Source organism: Ursus maritimus, unplaced genomic scaffold (genome assembly GCF_017311325.1).
Source record: "Ursus maritimus isolate PB19 unplaced genomic scaffold, ASM1731132v1 scaffold_11, whole genome shotgun sequence".
NCBI classification, from domain to species: Eukaryota; Metazoa; Chordata; class Mammalia; order Carnivora; family Ursidae; genus Ursus; species Ursus maritimus.
Genome location: NW_024423453.1, coordinates 70,427,149 through 70,445,256, shown reverse-complemented (window position 1 = coordinate 70,445,256; position 18,108 = coordinate 70,427,149). Strand labels below are relative to the sequence as shown.

General features: G+C 54.5%; 2 protein-coding genes across 6 annotated transcripts in view; one reads left to right on the top strand and one right to left on the bottom strand.

Moving 5' to 3' along the window:
- The first annotated feature begins 652 nt into the window (after positions 1-652).
- On the top strand, positions 653-14,597 carry CCAR2 (cell cycle and apoptosis regulator 2). Of its 2 annotated transcripts, none has more exons than XM_040626512.1 (21): positions 653-803; positions 1,663-1,759; positions 2,032-2,123; positions 2,542-2,633; positions 2,833-2,947; positions 3,116-3,245; positions 3,430-3,526; positions 7,092-7,211; positions 9,060-9,282; positions 9,371-9,484; positions 9,837-10,000; positions 10,453-10,624; positions 10,712-10,942; positions 11,051-11,272; positions 11,812-11,956; positions 12,074-12,153; positions 12,556-12,702; positions 12,845-12,956; positions 13,059-13,247; positions 13,406-13,611; positions 13,790-14,597. In XM_040626512.1, the coding sequence occupies exons 2-21, from the start codon at positions 1,702-1,704 to the stop codon at positions 13,832-13,834; spliced, it is 2,754 nt and encodes a 917-aa protein (XP_040482446.1). In that variant the 5' UTR covers positions 653-803; positions 1,663-1,701; the 3' UTR covers positions 13,835-14,597. The 2 variants fall into 2 exon arrangements, with proteins under 2 accessions (XP_040482446.1, XP_040482445.1); XM_040626511.1 differs by having other exon boundaries at positions 12,071-12,153.
- Positions 14,598-14,849: 252 nt separating this feature from the next.
- BIN3 (bridging integrator 3) overlaps positions 14,850-18,108 on the bottom strand; it is a 41,942-nt gene continuing 38,683 nt past the window's right edge. For all 4 annotated transcript variants that reach the window (XM_040626513.1, XM_040626516.1, XM_040626515.1 and 1 more), the window contains one exon: positions 14,850-15,749. In XM_040626513.1, coding sequence (XP_040482447.1) covers positions 15,603-15,749 — 147 coding nt within the window. In that variant the 3' untranslated portion in view covers positions 14,850-15,602. The remainder of the gene's footprint in view (positions 15,750-18,108) is intronic.

Genomic DNA, 18,108 nt, shown 5'->3' with positions numbered 1-18,108 from the left:
AGGGTGGGAAGGCCAGAGGATAAAGGAGGTTGCCGTTGGAGACTAAAATGGCCAGTGATTAGCCGCAAGACTTGAAGCATGTCATTTCACTCAAGTCTTAGGTTTCATATCTGAGAGTTAGGGCACTAATTCCTGACCTTATCTTCCAGCGTTGGGAGGACCAAAGGAAATGTTTCTGCGAACGTTGTAAATGTCTACCAAAAAATTGTGGTGGTTTATTTATTACAGCACTAGGTTCCTAGCTCTTTGCTAATTGAAAAAGGGGGAAGGTGTGTGTGCTGTCAGCGGAAGGGCCGGGCTAGGGATGAAGTCATTGGCTTGAGTCAGACAGGAATGTCTCCTAGAAACGGTCACTGATCAGGCACCCTCTTCCTTCAGTCAGGAGGGGCTATTTCCCTTGCGGCTGCAGCCCTGGGGTCTGCCAGAGTGAGGCCAGGTGCCGGGTGGTAGGTGCTCTCTTCTATTTAGGGGTCCAGTTCCTGCTGTCTTTGGACCAGGAACCAATGCTCTAAAGCCTACTTTTCTAATGGGACAGTTAAGCGGGGACACCGCCGAGGCCCAGCTTCCTAACGCGCATCCGATCGGGGAAGGCGCACTTCCGTTCCACAGTTGGAGCGGGATGGCAGGCCGGCGTGGGGGAAGGGAGAAGTCGGTGGAGAGGAGGGAGGGACCATATCCGGGAGAGTGGCAGCTTCCGACCAGTGGTCGCGCTTCCGGAGAGGCGCTTCCGGTGGTGGCGGCAGCAGCGGCTGTGGTGGTTCCGGGTGTCTTTGTCCCCCCGGTGTCGCGGCCCTGGCCCGCAGGTGGGTTGGGGGGCCCCCCGCTGCCCCTCTGCCCCTTCGCCCCTCCCCCGGCCGAGGGGCTGCGAGGGCCGGGCAGCAAAGATGCACGGGGCGCGGAAGGGGCCGAGCCCCCCTTCGGACTGCAAGTCCCGTCTCCCTGGCAACGGCCTCGGCCCTGGGGGCGGGCGGGAGGAGGAGAAACCGCGCGCCTTCGTCCTCCCACGGTGGCCCCGCCGCGGTCCGGCCCGGGAGGCCCGGTGCCGGCGGCTGCTGAGGCGGGAGCGGAGGCCCCAGGGAACACGGGAGCAGGAGGGCGGGCGGGCGCGCTGCCGGATTCGCGTTCGGCGGGGCCACGGGGCTACCTTCCCACCAGCCCGTCCGGGGAACAACGGGCCGGGCTTCCGGGGAGAGGGCCCACACCTTCTCTTCTCCGGCACCAGCCTCCTCCATTTTTCCGGGCCTTGCGTGGAGCATTTTGGCGGATGTATTTGAATGAATGAATGTCACTGGGGGCCTTTCCAATCCCCCACTCTCCCCAAGCATCTGCGGGTGGTGTGGCATCGTGAGAAGAGCGCTAAGTTGTTGGCGACCTGGGTGCGAGTCTCAGTTTTGTCACTAACTGGTGATGTGACCCTGGGCAAGTCTCAGTCTCTGTGAGCTCCAGTTTCCTCTTCTTTACAATAGCTTGACAGTATCACCCACCACTAACTTACTGTAAGGGCAAACAGGAACAATGTAATTTTTGCATTTCCTGCTCTTTATGTTCTCTCCATGTCCTCCATTCATTCTGCGAACCCTTCATTAAGATCCTCAGTTAGTTTTTGGGGGTCGATGGAGAATTTCCCTCTGAGCTGTTAACTTCTTTCTTTTCCAATTAAAGGTTTTTTTTCTAAGACTCTGAAAGAGGACAGCATTCCCAATGTCCCAGTTTAAGCGCCAGCGGATCAACCCGCTTCCAGGGGGACGCAACTTCTCAGGTGATCACCTTTATCCCTATTTGGCCTCATACTGGGTATTATGTGCTTTGGATTAGTCTTTTAAAATGTGGCTTTTGGGGTTTCCCTGGTGGAGTGCAATTTGCTGCCAACGTTTCATAGGAAAATAGGAGATGAGCACAGTGGGGGCAAGTGAAACCCTGTGGAGGAATTGCTTGGAGTCTTTGCCCTTTGGGTCTACCATATCTTCTGTCTGACTCTAGTGCTCAAAATGGTAGATGCAGGTCCTAGAGATTGCCTCTCTGTCCACATAGGCGCAGCTTCAACATCTCTTCTGGGTCCTCCTCCTGGTTTGCTCACTCCTCCTGTGGCCACAGACCTGTCCCAAAATGCCAGGCACCTTCAGGTAGGTTGGGCATTTTTTCTAGTGAGTTTCAGCGCTTGAGACTGCCACAGCATGCAGGGGTGTCTGGTGCGTTCATTCTTGCATCGCTGTGTTCATCCTCCTGGTGCTCCTGGGACGGGATGGAGGTGACTAGACATCTGACTGGGGAGTCCTAAGTTCTGGCTCTAGGGAAATCTTTCGGGTGCTTCTTGGAATTAAAGAACTGGAAATCCTAGAAGAAGCTTGTGACCTAAGAATCAGTGTGATCTCTTCCTCCTCCTTGCAGCAGATAATGACTGTTACACGTGTGTGCCTCCTTCCTGTGAATCTTGATGCCATACTTTGTTGAAGCTGGCTGGGGTTTGGCTGGAGATGAGATGCTAACGGCAGAGCGTGGACAAATGCTCTGTTACTTTCAGACTGCACTATTCTCTTACAGGGTGGGGAGAAGCAGCGGGTCTTCACTGGCATTGTTACCAGCTTGCATGACTACTTCGGGGTGGTGGATGAAGAGGTCTTTTTTCAGCTAAGGTAGGCTTGAGGTCAGTCCCTTGAATGCTTGTTGAATTCAGTTCTGTCACCGTGCTGGTGGGGCCCCTCTGAAGCCATTGCTTTGCTGTTTTTATGCAAGGTGTGCGAAATCTTGATGGGCAGGGCCTCCTAGGGGCAGTCAAGGTGGCTTGGCCAGGGTCTCTCTCCTGACTGGGTCTCTTGGCTTGTGTGCTGGCAGTGTGGTGAAGGGCCGGCTGCCCCAGCTGGGTGAGAAGGTGCTGGTGAAGGCTGCATACAACCCAGGCCAGGCAGTGCCCTGGAATGCTGTCAAGGTGCAAACGCTCTCCAACCAGGTATTCGTCTTTCCGGCGTGTGCATTGGAAAGGGGAGGGAGGGAAGCCCCAGTGCCCTGAAAGCTGGGCAAAAACTTTACTTTTGTCGAGGGGCGGGGCTGCATCTTTCCAAGATAGTGAGCAAATCAGCCTCCGGATGCCCTGAATTTCCTGGTTACTGTCCTGCAGCCCCTGCTGAAGTCCCCAGCACCTCCCCTTCTCCATGTGGCAGCCCTGGGCCAGAAGCAAGGGATTCTGGGAGCTCAGCCCCAGCTGATCTTCCAGCCTCACCGGATTCCCCCGCTCTTTCCTCAGAAGCGTGCGTACCAGTGGCATGGATGTTGGGGTGTGGCTTTATGGGGGTACTCTGGATGAATGGGCCTGTAACTCTCAGGTGGTTGCTCTCAGAATAGAAGTGGGTACTGCTGTCACTGGAGGAAAGGGACAGGGAAGTTGGGCAGATATGTAGGGTTTTTGAGTCACCAGCCATTTCTTCTCTGTAGCTCTCAGTCTCTTCCAAACATCCCACACACTTCATCTGAGCCACCTGAACAGATTTCCTGCTCGGGGCCCTCACGGTCGATTGGATCAAGGCCGAAGGTAAGAGAATGATCAAACAGGGAAGATATTTTATTTGTCTCTAGGAGCAGTGTCTCTTTGCCACCCCTACACCAACATTCTCTTTCTGCAACTAGATCCTGGGCCCTTTCCCCTGAAATAGGCCGACACGCTGAGATGTATATGCGAATATTAGAACTTTATAAACTGGTTCAGCAAGCAGGGATTTGATACAGTTTGTCTTTCAAAATGCCATATTGAATTTTATAATTTGCTCTTTTATTTCTAGTCCTTAAGACTGAAATGCCAAAAATCAAAACTATCCAGAAATAGTAATTGTCCAAAACATGTAGCTTTGCAGCGTATGTTTTAATTTCTAGTATAAAACGTTTCTTTCTATACATTGTACGCATCAGTGTAGCATTAGAATCTGTGGGGTTGCACTCTGCCCAGTAGTCCAGGCCCGTGCCTGGAACGTGTAGATAGCTTCCTGGCCCATGTGTAGCCGGCATGGTGGATTTGGGACTTTGGGGGTGTTCTAGGCCATCCTGTATCCTCTGAGAGTTTTGGGTACTGCCGGGAGCATGCTGCCTAGTCTCTCCAGCTGACGTGTTCCTTCTCTTGCCTTACTCTCCTCCTAAAACGTTTTGCTTATATCTCTAGGAGTTAAGCTCGGGATTAGTTTGCTTAAGGCTGGTTTTAGTTCTTCTGTCGGTCCTCATTTTAATTTTTTATTAGGGAAAATTGCAGATATAAGCAAAGCAAACAGAAAAGGATGATGAACCCTCATGTACCCACCCCCTAGCTTCAATAAGTATCAACATCTTCCATTCTTTTTCATCTCTCCCTCCATCTATCTACTCCCTGCCTTGTACTTGGTGGTGGTGGTGGTGGTTTTTTTTAAGATTAAAAATTTTATCGCAAATAGTGTATAGGTTGAAATGCACAAATCTCAGCCGGGCAATTTTGACATGGAAAATTGCACATAGCCCTCACCCCAGTTACGATCTAAAACATCACTCCAGAAAATTCTCTCATGTTCAGGTTCTTTTTTGAAGTGAGAACTGTACTGATAAGGAAACAACCCCCTATTTCCAGATGCCAGTAGATTATTTCATGACGAGGGCTGAGAACGAAATCCAGTGTGAACTCTTAGAAGGAGCGTGGAGTAACTCCGAGAACAAGTTAGGCAAAGGGAGGCAGCTAGTCTGCTGAAGCTGGTGTTTGTTCCCTTGGGCTAGGTCATTAGGAATTCTGACTAGGAGAATGGTTCTGTGGTCTGGGATTGTTGTCCACCGTGCCTCCACTACTTCAAACACCTTGTTCTGTTCTCAAATCACCGGTATATGCTCTGCGTACACCTACACCCCTTGTCCTGTGCGTCTTCCTGGTCTTCAGTTTCCAAGGACTTTCCACCTCTCACATCCTGTGAGCTTATTAAAGGCATCATCACCGAATCACAGCCAGTGTCCTGAGGGATAGTGTAGCCCGGGTGGAAATCAATGGTTGCTATTGACTTTCTGCTCTAGGTTCATATTCAGTCTTTCTGTACAGTCACGTGTATTTGATTGTCCCGGACATGCCAAGCCCTGTGCAAGGCTTGCGTTACATTACTTTGGCCATAGTGCTTTGGTGTCATGGCTCCCAGAGAAAGGAGATGTTCGCGCCGGCTGGGAGGTACCACCGTCAGTCAGTACAGAGAATCTGCGAAGTAGGAAAGGGGGCAGTTGGAGTTAGGTCACTCTGGGAGAACAACAATTTACAAAGGAGTCTAGCTACTTGAGTGTTTTGGCCGGAAGCCAAGTTTTATTTTGAATTTCAGTCTTTGGGACGGAGGTAACAGTGTCTCCGTTCAACTGCCGGTACTGAACTGCTGAGGTTTTTGGACAGGCGTGTCCAGTGGGATGCCATCTCAGTCTCCTGCTGAGGTTCCCGAGATGTCTCCCACTGGTACTGCTTCTCATGTGTTCCTGCCGAGTCCCAATAAGGAGAGAAAACTGGCCATTGAATTCCAGGCTTCAGTGGGACATCCACTGGCACTAGGGTGGACAGCATTTACTGAAGAGTTCACTCCAGTTGTGGGCGAGCTGAAGACAGCTGTCAGAATGACTGTTAGAAGCGTGGAAGCGCTGACATCCCGGAAAGGCGAGAGTGGAAGGCAGCTTTTGGATGGAGACGCTAATAAACCGGGAAATGGGCCAGGCAGATAGAGAAGAGATGAAAAACTTTGTGTTAAAGGTAATGAATGTAGATGTCCAGGGCTGGAATGACAAGGGCAATGAGGCAGGCGGGTCTGAAAGGAAGAGCAGAGGCCTTCTGGTAAATAGACTGTGGTCAGCGCCGTACCTGGGCCGGAAGAACTGACAGGTGATTTTATTTCTCTTGTGAGACATGGGGGTTTTCCCTTAACAGTCTGGCACTTTATAATGGTCTGAAGGTTTTTCCTTTCCATTTTTACTTATTGAACTCCTAACATGGTTATACTGTAAGTAATTTATCATAGAAACGTAAGAAGTAGTGCGTGCTATTATGTAGCTAAGTACTATAAAAATGTCTCGCTCCTTCTTTCCCTTTACAGGTAACCATTCTTAAAGACCTTTAGAAAATAATTTTGAAAAGAGAAATTACTGCTACTTTTTTTTGGTCTGTGTTCTTTTGTGGTCTTTATATACGAGCGTACTTTTTATAATTTAATTTTTTAACTTTAGAGTCCAAATTATTTTTTACGTTGTGATTACAGTGATTAAACGTTTCTTCCATACTGCAGTGTAGTCCTCGTGACTGTTTTAATGGCTGTGTGATGATCGTGTTTGTTTTCTATAAAAGTTCAGGTGTTACTGGATATGGATGTGGTTTTCTTACTCTCGGCTTGAATTTTTTCCACTATTTATCATCTCTGTTTTTCTTTTGAATTAACTTCCTTGGGATAATATTTTCAAGAGTGGAATTATTGGATCAAAGGGTTTGAGTGTTTTTATGACTTCAATGTGTATTGCTAAGGGCTTGTTACAAGAACTGTCTCTTAAAACTTCCTTCATAGAATCCTTTGCATGGCACCATATATGTGTCTCATGTTAAAAATGAGTTAAAAATCTTTTCTCATTTCAAAAAATTATATGTTAGCTGTAAATTTTAAAGTTCAGAAAAATACAAAAAAGAAAATTATTCATAAGCTTTACCAGTCAGAGGCGTCCATCATTAATTCTTTCTTTTTAAGATTTTTTTTTTTAAGTCATTTCTGCACCCGCTGTGGGGCTCGAACTCACAACCTTGAGATCAAGAGTCACATGCTCCACTGACTGAGCCAGCCAGGCACGCCAGTACTTTATTTTTTAGTCTTTTAAAGCTTTTTTTGCACAGTTGAGGCACTACTGTATACATACTGTCGTGTACTAGTCTTTCTGCTCACCGTGGGTCTGTTACAAGTATTTAAATATCCATTTTACTAACCTTATAACAATGTGTTATACGGCTGTTAGCAGTGGCTTCTTGATCCATTTCTTTGATGTCGGGGATTCCGGTTGTTACCAGTTCTCTTAGGCCAGTATGCACTGAACCTTAACGTGACAGTGTGGTTTCTTCCTCCTGGTGGCGGATCAACCCCCAGCGATGACTATGACTCCAGGAAACGCAAACAGCGGGCTGGCGGAGAGCCTTGGGGAGCCAAGAAACCGAGGCACGACCTGCCTCCTTACCGGGTCCATCTCACTCCCTATACTGTGGACAGGTGAGCCGCGAGGCCGGGCTGGGGCAGGAGGCTTGCAGCTGCTAACAGTTTCTTGTGTAGATGACACACAGTCTACAAGAGCAGGAGCGTGTGTACGGGGTCATGTGCCTAGGACCTTTTGGTTTGTTTCTTTTTTTTTTTAAAGATTTTATTTATTCGACAGAGATAGAGACAGCCAGCGAGAGAGGGAACACAAGCAGGGGAGTGGGAGAGGAAGAAGCAGGCTCATAGCGGAGGAGCCTGATGTGGGGCTTGATCCCATAACGCCGGGATCACGCCCTGAGCCGAAGGCAGATGCTTAACTGCTGTGCCACCCAGGCGCCCCTTTGGTTTGTTTCTTAATGCGACAGTTTTTAATTTCCATATCTCAAATTTTGACCAGCATAGCACCACTGACATGGGTGTCTTGATAGAGCTCTGGTGATTCGATCATCAGAACTAAGAATGCCAGGCTATCGTTAAGGCTTACCCATCAAAACCCAGGTACCCAGTACCATTTCTGACTCAGGCACAAAGTATAGCTCCTAAGCACCTTGGGACTCGTTCTCCAGGGCACTTTGGAATCATTTTCAGAGCGCTCTAGCTCCTGCGAGGACCCCGGCCCACAAGCTTACCTATCTCACTTAGGAACTGATTGACTTAGAGGCAGAGGAGTGACTCCACATTCATCCAGCAGTGAGAGGCAGGGCTCCAGCCACCGCCCCGGTAGCAAAGTTCACCTAAGCCCGAGCTGAGGTGAGGGGGCAGCCTCCCGGCACCTGTTCCTCGAGGTGGAAGGGAAAGAGGCCTGTCACTGCCCTTCCTGGCATCACTGGTTCTTCTCCGTGGGGCTGGGCAGGGCCTCTCCTGTGTTCCCTGCTGAGCCACCTGCCTCCCAAGGTTCATGTCCTCACAGGACATCACGGAGAGGGGTGCACGTAGAGCCTCCTCCCGTCAGTCAGAACGTGACTGCTGATAGCCACGTGCACACAACTGTCTTTTTGAATATCTACGGAAGCCTCTTGTACTTATGTTTGATATTTTGCTTTTTCACTCAATGTGTCTTAGAATTTATTCCATGTTAACGTTGGTTAGATTGATCTCATTCTTTTCAGCACCTACACAATAGTCCACTGAATGGATAGACCGTTTATTTCACCAGTTCTCTATTTCCATGTTTTAATCATCCTAAGTAGTGTTGTCATAAACATCCTTCTACAGACGTCTGTGTGGAAGGTGCTAGTACTTTACTGAGGTCAGTTCCTAGAAATGGAGTAGCTGCTCCAAGGGTCTGACTTTAAACTCGGACATCCACTGCCAGTTCTCTCAAAGAGGCTGTGTCAGTTGCCTTCTCGCCTATGGGGCTTGAAGTGCTCACTGCCCCACGCTGCTGCCAGCGCTGTGTTACCAAACTTTGCGATCCTTGTCAGTGTCTTAGGCAAAAAGTGATAAGCCAATTTGCATTTCTTTAAGTATAAGTGAGACTGAGCATACGTTCACGGGCTTTTAAGTCTCCTTTCTTTTTCTGGTTAAGTACCGGTTGATGTCCGTTTTCCTAGTTTTCTCTCAGACTCGTAAACCTTCTTGTGAACCTTTTAATAGTTTGTGGGCTCCTCTTCGATCAAGACCGCCTTAGCTGTCACATACTACAAGTGTGTTTCTGTTTTTTCTTTCCCACTTCGACTTGACTTTGCCATTAGAGGCTGAAACGTTTTAGTGGTCAAATCTCATCCATCTTTTTTTCAGAGATGTTTTCCTTCCCAGATTAGAAAATAATTTGCCCTTTTTTCCCAAGTCTTTCATGGTTCCATATTTTAAAAAATAATTTGGTCTTTGCTCAGTCTGGATCCCCTTGCTTTCCTCCTCCAGCCCCAACTGTGACTTCTTAGAGCTCCAGCGCCGCTACCGCAGCCTCCTGGTTCCCTCCGATTTTCTGGCTGTGTGTCTGAGCTGGCTGTCGGCCTTCCCTCTGAGCCAGCCCTTTTCCCTCCATCCTCCAAGCCGCATCCAGGTATCTTCTGAGAAGGAGCCAGCTCCAGATGCTGGTGCTGAGCCCATCCCTGCAGACGGTGACCCCGCTTACAGTTCCAAGGTGAGCGGGCTGGGGTCCTGCCCACTTTGTGCCGTGGTTGGAGGCTGAGAAAGCTCTCGAGCATGTCCTCCGTGCCACCCCTGCCCAGGTCCTGCTGCTCTCTTCCCCGGGACTGGAGGAGTTGTACCGTTGCTGCATGCTCTTTGTGGATGACCTGGCTGAGCCGAGGGAGACGCCAGAACATCCTCTGAAGCAGATTAAGGTGAGAGCTGGAGTCCAGGAGGCAGGAGGCAGTCGTGGGTGATGGATGGCCAGGCCCTGTCAGGTTTTCAGCAGCTTGGCTCCTGTTCATGAGCTCGTAGAAACAAGGAGCCCCGAGCTGAAATAGCGCTTATTTCACCAGAAGGACAGCATGGCTCAGGATGTTCTCATCAGAAAAAGTTATGTGGCTAGTTCCCGTTCACGGGTAGAGAAATCCACCCTCCCCTGCTTCTGAACCCACGTGGAGGACTCTTTACCACATCCTGCTGCTCTCATTCCCCAGGGGTGGGCTGCTTCGTGGTGAGAGATCCAGGGAATTGTTTTTTTTTTTTATCTTGGATCCATTTTTGCAGTTTTTGCTGAGCCGGAAAGAAGAAGAGGCAGTGCTGGTTGGGGGTGAGTGGTCTCCCTCTCTGGACGGCCTCGACCCCAAGGGTGACCCGCAGGTGCTCGTCCGCACTGCCATCCGCTCTGCGAAAGCCCAGACGGGCATTGACTTGAGCGCCTGCACCAAGTGGTGAGTAGCCGCCCCAGGCTTGTCTGTGTGGGGCCCGTTGTACTGGCGAGACTGTTGAGGAGGTCAGTTCCTGTGCCTTTCTGACCTGGGAGTGCTCTTCTCTTCCCCAGTCCTACCTCCTCCCTCCCTCCAGCCCTCGCAGATGGTCGTCTTGGTCATGAGCACGAGTAGGGATGCGTATGGGTGTGGGGGGCCAGCCGACCCTCCAAGGCTCGTCCCATGCGACCCCCAGCCACATTTAGTGGTCCTTGGTGCTGGGAGCACTGGGTAGTCATTGTCTGCTTACTCGTGTCGAACCATTGATGAACCATTTCTTGAGGACTCAGTCTCTTGTTTCGTGTGCTCAGAGCTGCGTGTGCAGTAGGTGCTCATTCAGTGTTGACTGGAAGCGGAAGCACCTGCTTGTGAAGGTTGTGGGTCAGTCCTTCCCTTTTCCCTTCTGCTGCGAGCAGGTGGCGCTTTGCGGAGTTTCAGTACCTGCAGCCGGGCCCCCCGCGGCGGCTCCAGACGGTGGTGGTGCACCTGCCCGACGTCTGGACCATCATGCCTACTTTAGAAGAGTGGGAGGCCCTGTGCCAGCAGAAGGCCGCAGAGGCAGCTCCCGCGCCCCAAGAGGCGTCCGGGGTAAGGCCGAGCCTTGCAGACCAGTGGGCAGAGTAGGTGCCCTGACTTCCGGACCCAGCTGGTCACAGCTCTCGGCTTTTGTCGCAGGAAGCAGAGCCTCCGGAGCAGGCAGCTGATGCCTCCGAGTCTGTAGCAGACACCTCTAAACAGAATGCAGAGAATCCGGAGGCCACGGCACAGCCGGAAATGGATACCGATCTCCCAGAGGCCCCTCCACCCCCCCTAGAACCTGCCGTCATGGCACGCCCGGGCTGTGTCAACCTGTCCCTCCATAGTATTGTGGAGGACCGGAGGCCAAAAGAAAGGATCTCTTTTGAAGTAGGTGTAGGAGTCTGGGGAGGCTGTGCAGTAGGCCGCACGGGATGGCAGGGCTTGAACATTCCCTTCTTCCCGCTGCTCATGGGCCTCTGCTGCCTCTTCCACAAGGTGATGGTGTTGGCTGAGCTGTTTCTGGAGATGTTGCAGAGGGATTTTGGCTATAGGATTTATAAGATGCTGCTGAGCCTTCCTGAAAAAGTGGTGGCCCTGCCTGAACCTGAGAAGGAGGAGTCGGCCAAAGAAGAAGAAACAGTCAAGGAAGACGCTGCCAAGGAGCCCAAGGACGAGGTACAGAGTGAGGGCGCAGCTGCCGAGTCAGACGCCCCTCCGGTGAGTACCTCTGCCGTGCGCACGGGCACCAGGGCTGCGCGCTGCGTGCTGGGGGCCCCGCGGGGCTCTGTTACTGCTCCCCTCCCTGCCTGCCCGCTCCTCATCCCCCTGCCTCACGGCCGCATAGCTAGGACGTGGTGTGTGAGGACAGGGGAAGCGGGCCCGGAAGTGCGGCCGACGCGCTGCGGCGGCACGGAAGCCTCCGTTCATTGTGCCATGAGGACAGGTGTTTGGGCTACTCGGTGGTTAACTCGAACACTCCTTTTTCTTAACGCTTTCTAAAGCATGTGGGTCTATCTCTTGCCTAAATACTATTGAGTAAACGTAACTTCTGAGGGACTGAGATCGACTCCTGAAGAGAATCCCAGGTGCCTGGGAACCGCCCCTGGCTCGCTCTGAGCCCCACGTCCTGGAACGCAGTAAATGAGACTGTAGCTAGAACCCTTCCCGCGGTGCCCGAACACGGTCGGTGCGCAGGTGTTGGCTCTTATCGTTGTTAGCAGTTACAGGTGACCGTTTTCATCTTGGTTTGCTTCCAGAAGGAAGATGGGCTTTTGCCCAAACCTCCGTCTTCCGGCGGAGAGGAGGAAGAGAAACCCCGGGGTGAGGCATCCGAGGACCTCTGTGAGATGGCCCTTGACCCAGAGCTGCTCCTCCTGAGGGATGACGGCGAAGAGGAGTTCGGTATGTGCCGGCCTTGTGCAGCGGCCGCCGGCTCTGTAGCTGGTGCTCTCTTGTCACTGCTGTGCGTCTGGGCCCGGGGGTCCCTGCTCCACGCTCATCTCAGGCTTCCTGTAGCAGGAGCCAAGCTGGAGGATTCGGAGGTCCGGTCGGTTGCCTCGAACCAATCAGAGATGGAGTTCTCTTCTCTTCAGGACATGGTGAGACCTCTTTCCTGCTGCCCCGCGCCACTGACGGTGAAGCTTAGCAGGGCCTCTGACTCAGCGCTGGGGGAGGGAGACTCTACTGTAGGACTTCTGGCACCCTCTGACTGACAAGAGACAAAATGTGGTTCTTGGCTCGCGGAGCGGGACTTTCCTAGGATCCAGGACACTTCAGTGTCTCCACCTGGGTGCATCTGAGTGGGGTGTCTCACGCAGGTGCGCACTCGGCTCCTCCGTGTGTGTGACAGCCCCCGGCGTGGAGGTGGCCCGGGGTCCTGTCTCCAGCTGGAAGGGGTGCCTGGGTGTGATCATGTCTGCTTCTCAGAGGGCTACATTCCAGGTGATCTCACTGTCGAGAGAACTCTTTGTAAATCTTGTTCGTCCTTGTTTCTCTTGCAGCCCAAGGAGCTGGACCCCTCTGCTGTGCTCCCTTTGGACTGTCTTCTTGCTTTTGTCTTCTTTGACGCCAACTGGTGTGGCTACTTGCATCGGCGAGACTTGGAGAGGATCTTGCTCACCCTTGGGCTGCGGCTCAGTGCAGAGCAGGTGCCGGCCCCCTGGCGTCCGTGCGCGTACCGGGCCCCCGTGGGTAGCTCGGGATACGCCGTAGTTCCAGGTGCCGGTGCGTCACGGGGCAGGAGCTCGCGCCTTCTCATCAGGGGCTGTCTTGGGTGCGTGTGTTCTCCAGGCCAAACAGCTGGTCAGCAGGGTGGTGACCCAGAACATCTGCCAGTACCGGAGCCTTCAGTACAGCCGCCAGGAGGGCACGGACGGAGGGCTGCCCGAGGAGGTGCTCTTCGGTGCGTCCCGCCGCCCTGCCGCCTTCCAGGGAGGATGGGCAGGGCGGGCTGCTTTCTCCTCCTGAGACCCTCTCCTCGAGTCGTCTTCATGGCCCCTTCTAGGAAACCTGGACCTGCTACCTCCTTCCGGGAAAAGCGCGAAGCCGGGCGCCGCCTCCACGGAACACAAAGGCCTGGTGTCCCACAACGGCAGCCTGATCAACGTGGGGAACCTGTTGCAGCGTGCAGAGCAGCAGGACAGCGGGCGGCTCTACCTGGAGAACAAGATCCACACACTGGAACTGAAGCTGGGTGAGTGGCCTGTGGCCGCAGGGACCTGGCCCGGATGGGATGCACAGACGCGTGTACTTGGAGACTAAGAGGGATCCCGCTCCTCGCGCTGCAGGCTTCTTGCCCTGGGCCGCGATGCTTAACTTAGCAGCAGTCTTTCTGCCATCTGCCCCCACCAGAGGAGAGCCATAACCGGTTCTCGGCCACGGAGGTCACAAACAAGACACTGGCGGCGGAGATGCAGGAGCTGCGGAGCCGGCTGGCCGAGGCCGAGGAGACGGCGCGGACGGCTGAGCGCCAGAAGAACCAGCTGCAGCGGCTGCTCCAGGAGTTCCGGAGGCGCCTGACCCCTCTGCAGCTGGAGATGCAGCGGATGGTTGAGAAGGTGAGCCTCCCCCGGGAGAGCTGGTCGGCCCGGCGACCTGTCGGGAAGCCCGGCCACCGTGTCCGCGCCTCCTGGCCCCGCCTGGGTTCGCCGCGGCTGCGGCCTGGTCTCCCAGAGAGGAGTATCGGTGGGCCTCCCATCTTGGCCCTTCCTCCTCGAGTCCTCATTCTCGTTCTAGGCGGACAGCTGGGTAGAGAAGGAGGAGCCAGCACCTAGCAACTGAGGGGCCTGGTGCAGGAGCTGCCCTGTGAGGTCAGCGATGGAGCCTGCTGACGTTAGAGCCCTTTTGGTTCCAGAAAGAAGCTGGAGCAGGACCTGGGAGCCATAGGCAGGGGTGGCTGACCCCTGTGCTCAGCCTCCGTAGAGGAGCTCAGGCCGTCAGGGTGGGGTCTGTGCTGTGTGGGACGGATGAGTGGGGGAACCCCGGCTCCACTGACAACTAAATCCAACGCCTTCTGCACCCCTCGAATGTCATTCTGCCCTCCACCGTGGTATTTCTCCTGGGGCCCTTTAGTCTCGTGCTTTCTCCTGTCCTCTTCCAGTTTAGAATAAGACGGGAGGAAAAGGCTTTTCAAGTATGTCATAAGGTCTGATGCCAATAAACCGAAGAAACAGCCGTGGAGTCTGGCGGGGGTTAAGAGCCCTTCCTCTGGACGGCACAAATCCTGCTGGGTACAGGAGCAGGTTCTTGGGGGAAGGGTCTCCCTTGGCCATCGCAGGAATGGAGTCCGTGCTAGCGAACTCTTGGTGTTGGGCTGTGTCTGCCAGAGAGCACTGTGTTCCAGCCACCCCAGACTTGCCAGAAGAAACCAGCACCTCCCCGTGTTCAGAATGTGGTATTGGCTCTGGCCCAGCCTTTTTCCCTGTTGCCCCATAAGTCTCGCCTCTTTCCATAATCCGTGGTTTCAGTTTGACTTTGTACATAAAGTTGGTTTTTTTTTTTTTTTTGGCTTTTTGTTTTTTAAATAAACCAAAGTCAAAAACAAGCCACGTGTCCTCCATAGCTCTTCCCTTCCTCCTCTTCTAGGTCGTCCTGTGCTGCCCCTTTCCTCCCAGCCCTCGGTCTAGAAGGTGGGGCGGGGGCAGCAGGAAGGGCCCGCCCCTGGTGCTCTGAGCCCTGCCCCCTGCTGGGCGAGAGAGGCAATGCCGCAGGGGTGCAGCCAGCTCCACGGGGCAGCACAAGCCTGACAAACCTAGGGCGCCTTTCTTCTCAGTCACAGCACAAGAACAGCTGGCGATTTTATTAAAAACTTTACTTGAAAAAAATAAAATCCCAAATAGTCCAGTGAGACAAACCCACTGTTCTTGCTTTGAGGCCTGTGAATCAGGCTGCGACATCTTGTGTGGTCAAGCAGCCTGTTGACACGAGCTGAGTCGGGTTTCCTAGGGAACCTACGAGGCTTGGGGCTCTTCTCTGCACTTGACCCAAGGGACAGAAGTGGGCTAAGCCAGTTTTTGTCATGCTGGGAGGCCGGAGTGAGGGGTCTCTCTGGCCTGGGGGAACCACAGCGCTTCTGTTCCCCATGGCGGTGTCTCGGGCCTCTTCAGTCTCACGTGGAAAGGCAGCGAGGGCGGGGGCCTTCTCCAGGATGGGTCTTTGGAGGTAGATGCGATCACGACCATGCAAGCAAGGCCAAGACCTCAGGTGAGCAGACAAAGCCTGTGCCTTCCGGAGGCTGGCAGCTTGCTCAGGCCCTAGGCCAGGATGCCCTTTGGACGGTTGTTCTGGAAATGAGAAGGCCCCTGGAGTTTTTCTGCCCTGCTTACCTGTCTGGGCTCTTGCTATGGTGGGGCGCTGGCAGCCTGCTTGCGGCTCTTGGTGCCAGGCTCACCGCAGAGGACTGGTGAGGTAGAGCAGGGGCCCCTGCTGTCCCCGTACTTCTCTCAGGGGAGGGCCTTTGGCCGGCTGACGCCTAAGCCTAAGCTTGACAAGGGCAACGACCAGAGAGGGTGACTTGTGTCCCAGGAGTCTTTGAAAGGGTGCTGGGGACTCAGTCATCCGCCACAATAGAGAGGGCTCGGAGCTCACTCAGTCTGGCCTCGTTCTCCTTCTCCCGCTGCTCATCAGGGTGGCCAGGCTGGTCGAGCTGCTGGGTCAGGTCTCCAAAGATCTTCTGCATCTCAGAGTAGTACCCAACCTGCAGAGAAGGAGGTGGGCAGCTGCTGGGCTCCTGCAGGTACCAGGCCCCATGGCCTTGCACCCCCGAGCCCAGCAGCACAGGTGGGGCCAGACGACGTCCCACAGGCCCATGCGCTGCTGTTCCCTCAAGCAGAGCGCTCAGCCTGAGCGCTGAGTGAAGCGCGCTGGTTTCCACTTTGCCCCTCCGTCACCGTCCTTGCCCTCAGCCCATCTCCCGAAGCCGCATGGCAAGTGGGGAGACCGAAGCCTTCGCCCCCGGCCCTTCAGGAACATCCGCTGCTGCCGCCAGGACGGCAGGAAGTCAAAGGAGGGAAGCAGCGGGTCCTTGGTGAGGTGGAGGAGGGGCTTCTGCCTCAGGAGCCCTCCAGGCAGCTGAGGGGTGGAGCAGCCTGTGCCAGGATGGGGAGGAGGACAGTGCCCAAGGCCGGGGTGGGGACATTGGCAGGACCCTTGGCAAAGATCCTGGGGAAGCCAGAGAGTCAGGCAAGGACTAGAGGCTGCTTTAGCGGAGCTAGAAGCCAGAGACCTTTGTCCATAGGGGAGAGGGCGTTGCTGGCCCCCAGAGCCCCGAGAATCGATCTTACAAGTAAAGGTGAGGGAGGTGACCCCTCCCTAGCCTTGTGTTCCCTCCTGACCTGTCCCACGGTTAACTGATAGCAGCCTGCTCAGCGCCGCCTCAGCTGTGTGGCCTGGAAGGCAGGGCTCCGAGAGCAGCTCGTTTGCATGTCCCTGTGTGTGTAGGCGTCCGGGGTGACAGGAGAGGCCTGCAGCGGGGGAGGAGGGGTGCGGGCGTGCCGAGGTACAGCGGAGACCCACCAGCCACTCTCAGACGGCGGAGGGCCGCTCAGGCCCAGCGCTTTTTCCAGAGGCCACTTCTGCCTCAGGCTCCGCCTCATGACCAAAAGCAAACACCTACTTTCGTGAAAGTGATCCATGCTATTAAAATCACTATTTGGACAACCCTAAATTGTGTCATCTCCAGCTCCAAGTCGTCTCTGGGGAGAAGGGACCCCGCTTCCACTCTAGCCACCGGAATGCTATTGCTGGCAAGCAAGGCCGAGCGGTGGGTTTGGTGGCAGGGCCATGGCTCAGCTGCTTCCGAGGAAGTGTCTCCCACACTCCCGCAGCTGGATTTCCACCGGGCTGAGGGGGAGCTAATGAAGGTCTGCCAGTCCTGCTGTCACCTGAGAGGACGGGGCCCGGACTAGTGCTGGGGGAGGGCGGGCCCCCGCCCTGCCCCCACTCCCACCCCAGAGCCGCACTGCGCAGGCTGAGTCACTAGGAATGCTCACTTCTCTAGTGACTAATGGCAGCGACAGCCTCTGGAGGGGGAGGCTGGTGCTGAGGAGGCAGTAAACACCCCCCAGCCACCCCGCTGCCTGGTTACAGGGTGTCCCTAGCCCCTCTGGGCACCCTGGAACTTCATCCCGTGAACAACAGAATGGAGGGGGCAGGGCAGCACGCTGGGGGCTGGGGTGGTGGTGGCACAGGACAGTGAAAGCACAGGTCTCCTTAAACACATTCCTCCACAGCCTAGGCTGAGTTGCTGGAAGGAAGCCCTCACCTCCAGGGGCAATGCTCTGCGGGCAGGCGCAGGAACCCTTCCTCACTTGTGCAAGTTCATGTTCTGCCTCATTTCTCCCTAGCAACCCAAGACATGGTCACTACCAAGTTCTGTCTCCACCATCAGTCCTGCTCAGGGTTCCTGAGCCCCGATGTCCAGCCCCATGTTTTTGGGTATCCTCCAAAGATGTTGGCCGGGGAGGCAGGAATCAGTCTTCATCGGGGCGCCTGTGACTGTTGACTGCAAGGAAGGAATGTGTCCACTGGGGGGCGCCAGACGCCCAGGCCAAGAGCAGAAGTGGGCTGGAGGCGGATGAGCCTTTAGCTCTGTTACCCACTGGGGAACTGAGGGAAAGGCGGCAGCGCGATGCTGAGCACCTGCCGTGGCCTAGAAGGTCCCACATGGCGGAGACGTCTTGCCTTTGGCACCTTAACCTTCTCTCTTACGAGCGGGGGGAGAAATCCCTGTTAACAGCTTGAAGAATGACAGGCCAGGAGGGCAGGAGCTATACGCACAGTTGTACGTTCTGTGTCCTTCCACCCCTGAGGAGTGGGAGATAAGGTCTTAGCCCATGTCCCGCTCCCGAGCAGCCTGGCCCGGGGGCTACTCCTGCACCTCCACCCACACCCAGCCCGAGGCCAGCTTGCTGTTCCGGAAGGTGCACAGTGGCCAGACACCCAGGCAGGGGCCTGGAGCACGGCTCTCCCCAGGGTTGAGAGAGCCCTCCAGAGGTGGCTAGAAGTCAGGACCCCCCGCAGCACCCTGCCTAAAGAAGAGGAGGAACTGGAGTGGG

Coding starts and splice junctions, on each gene's coding strand:
- CCAR2 (XM_040626511.1), top strand. CDS start 1,702: ATGTCCCAGTTTAAGCGCCAGCGGATCAACCCGCTTCCAGGGGGACGC. Junction 7,212..9,059: donor ACTCCCTATACTGTGGACAG/GTGAGCCGCGAG, acceptor TTCCTCCTCCAG/CCCCAACTGTGACTTCTTAG. Junction 9,485..9,836: donor ATCCTCTGAAGCAGATTAAG/GTGAGAGCTGGA, acceptor CCATTTTTGCAG/TTTTTGCTGAGCCGGAAAGA.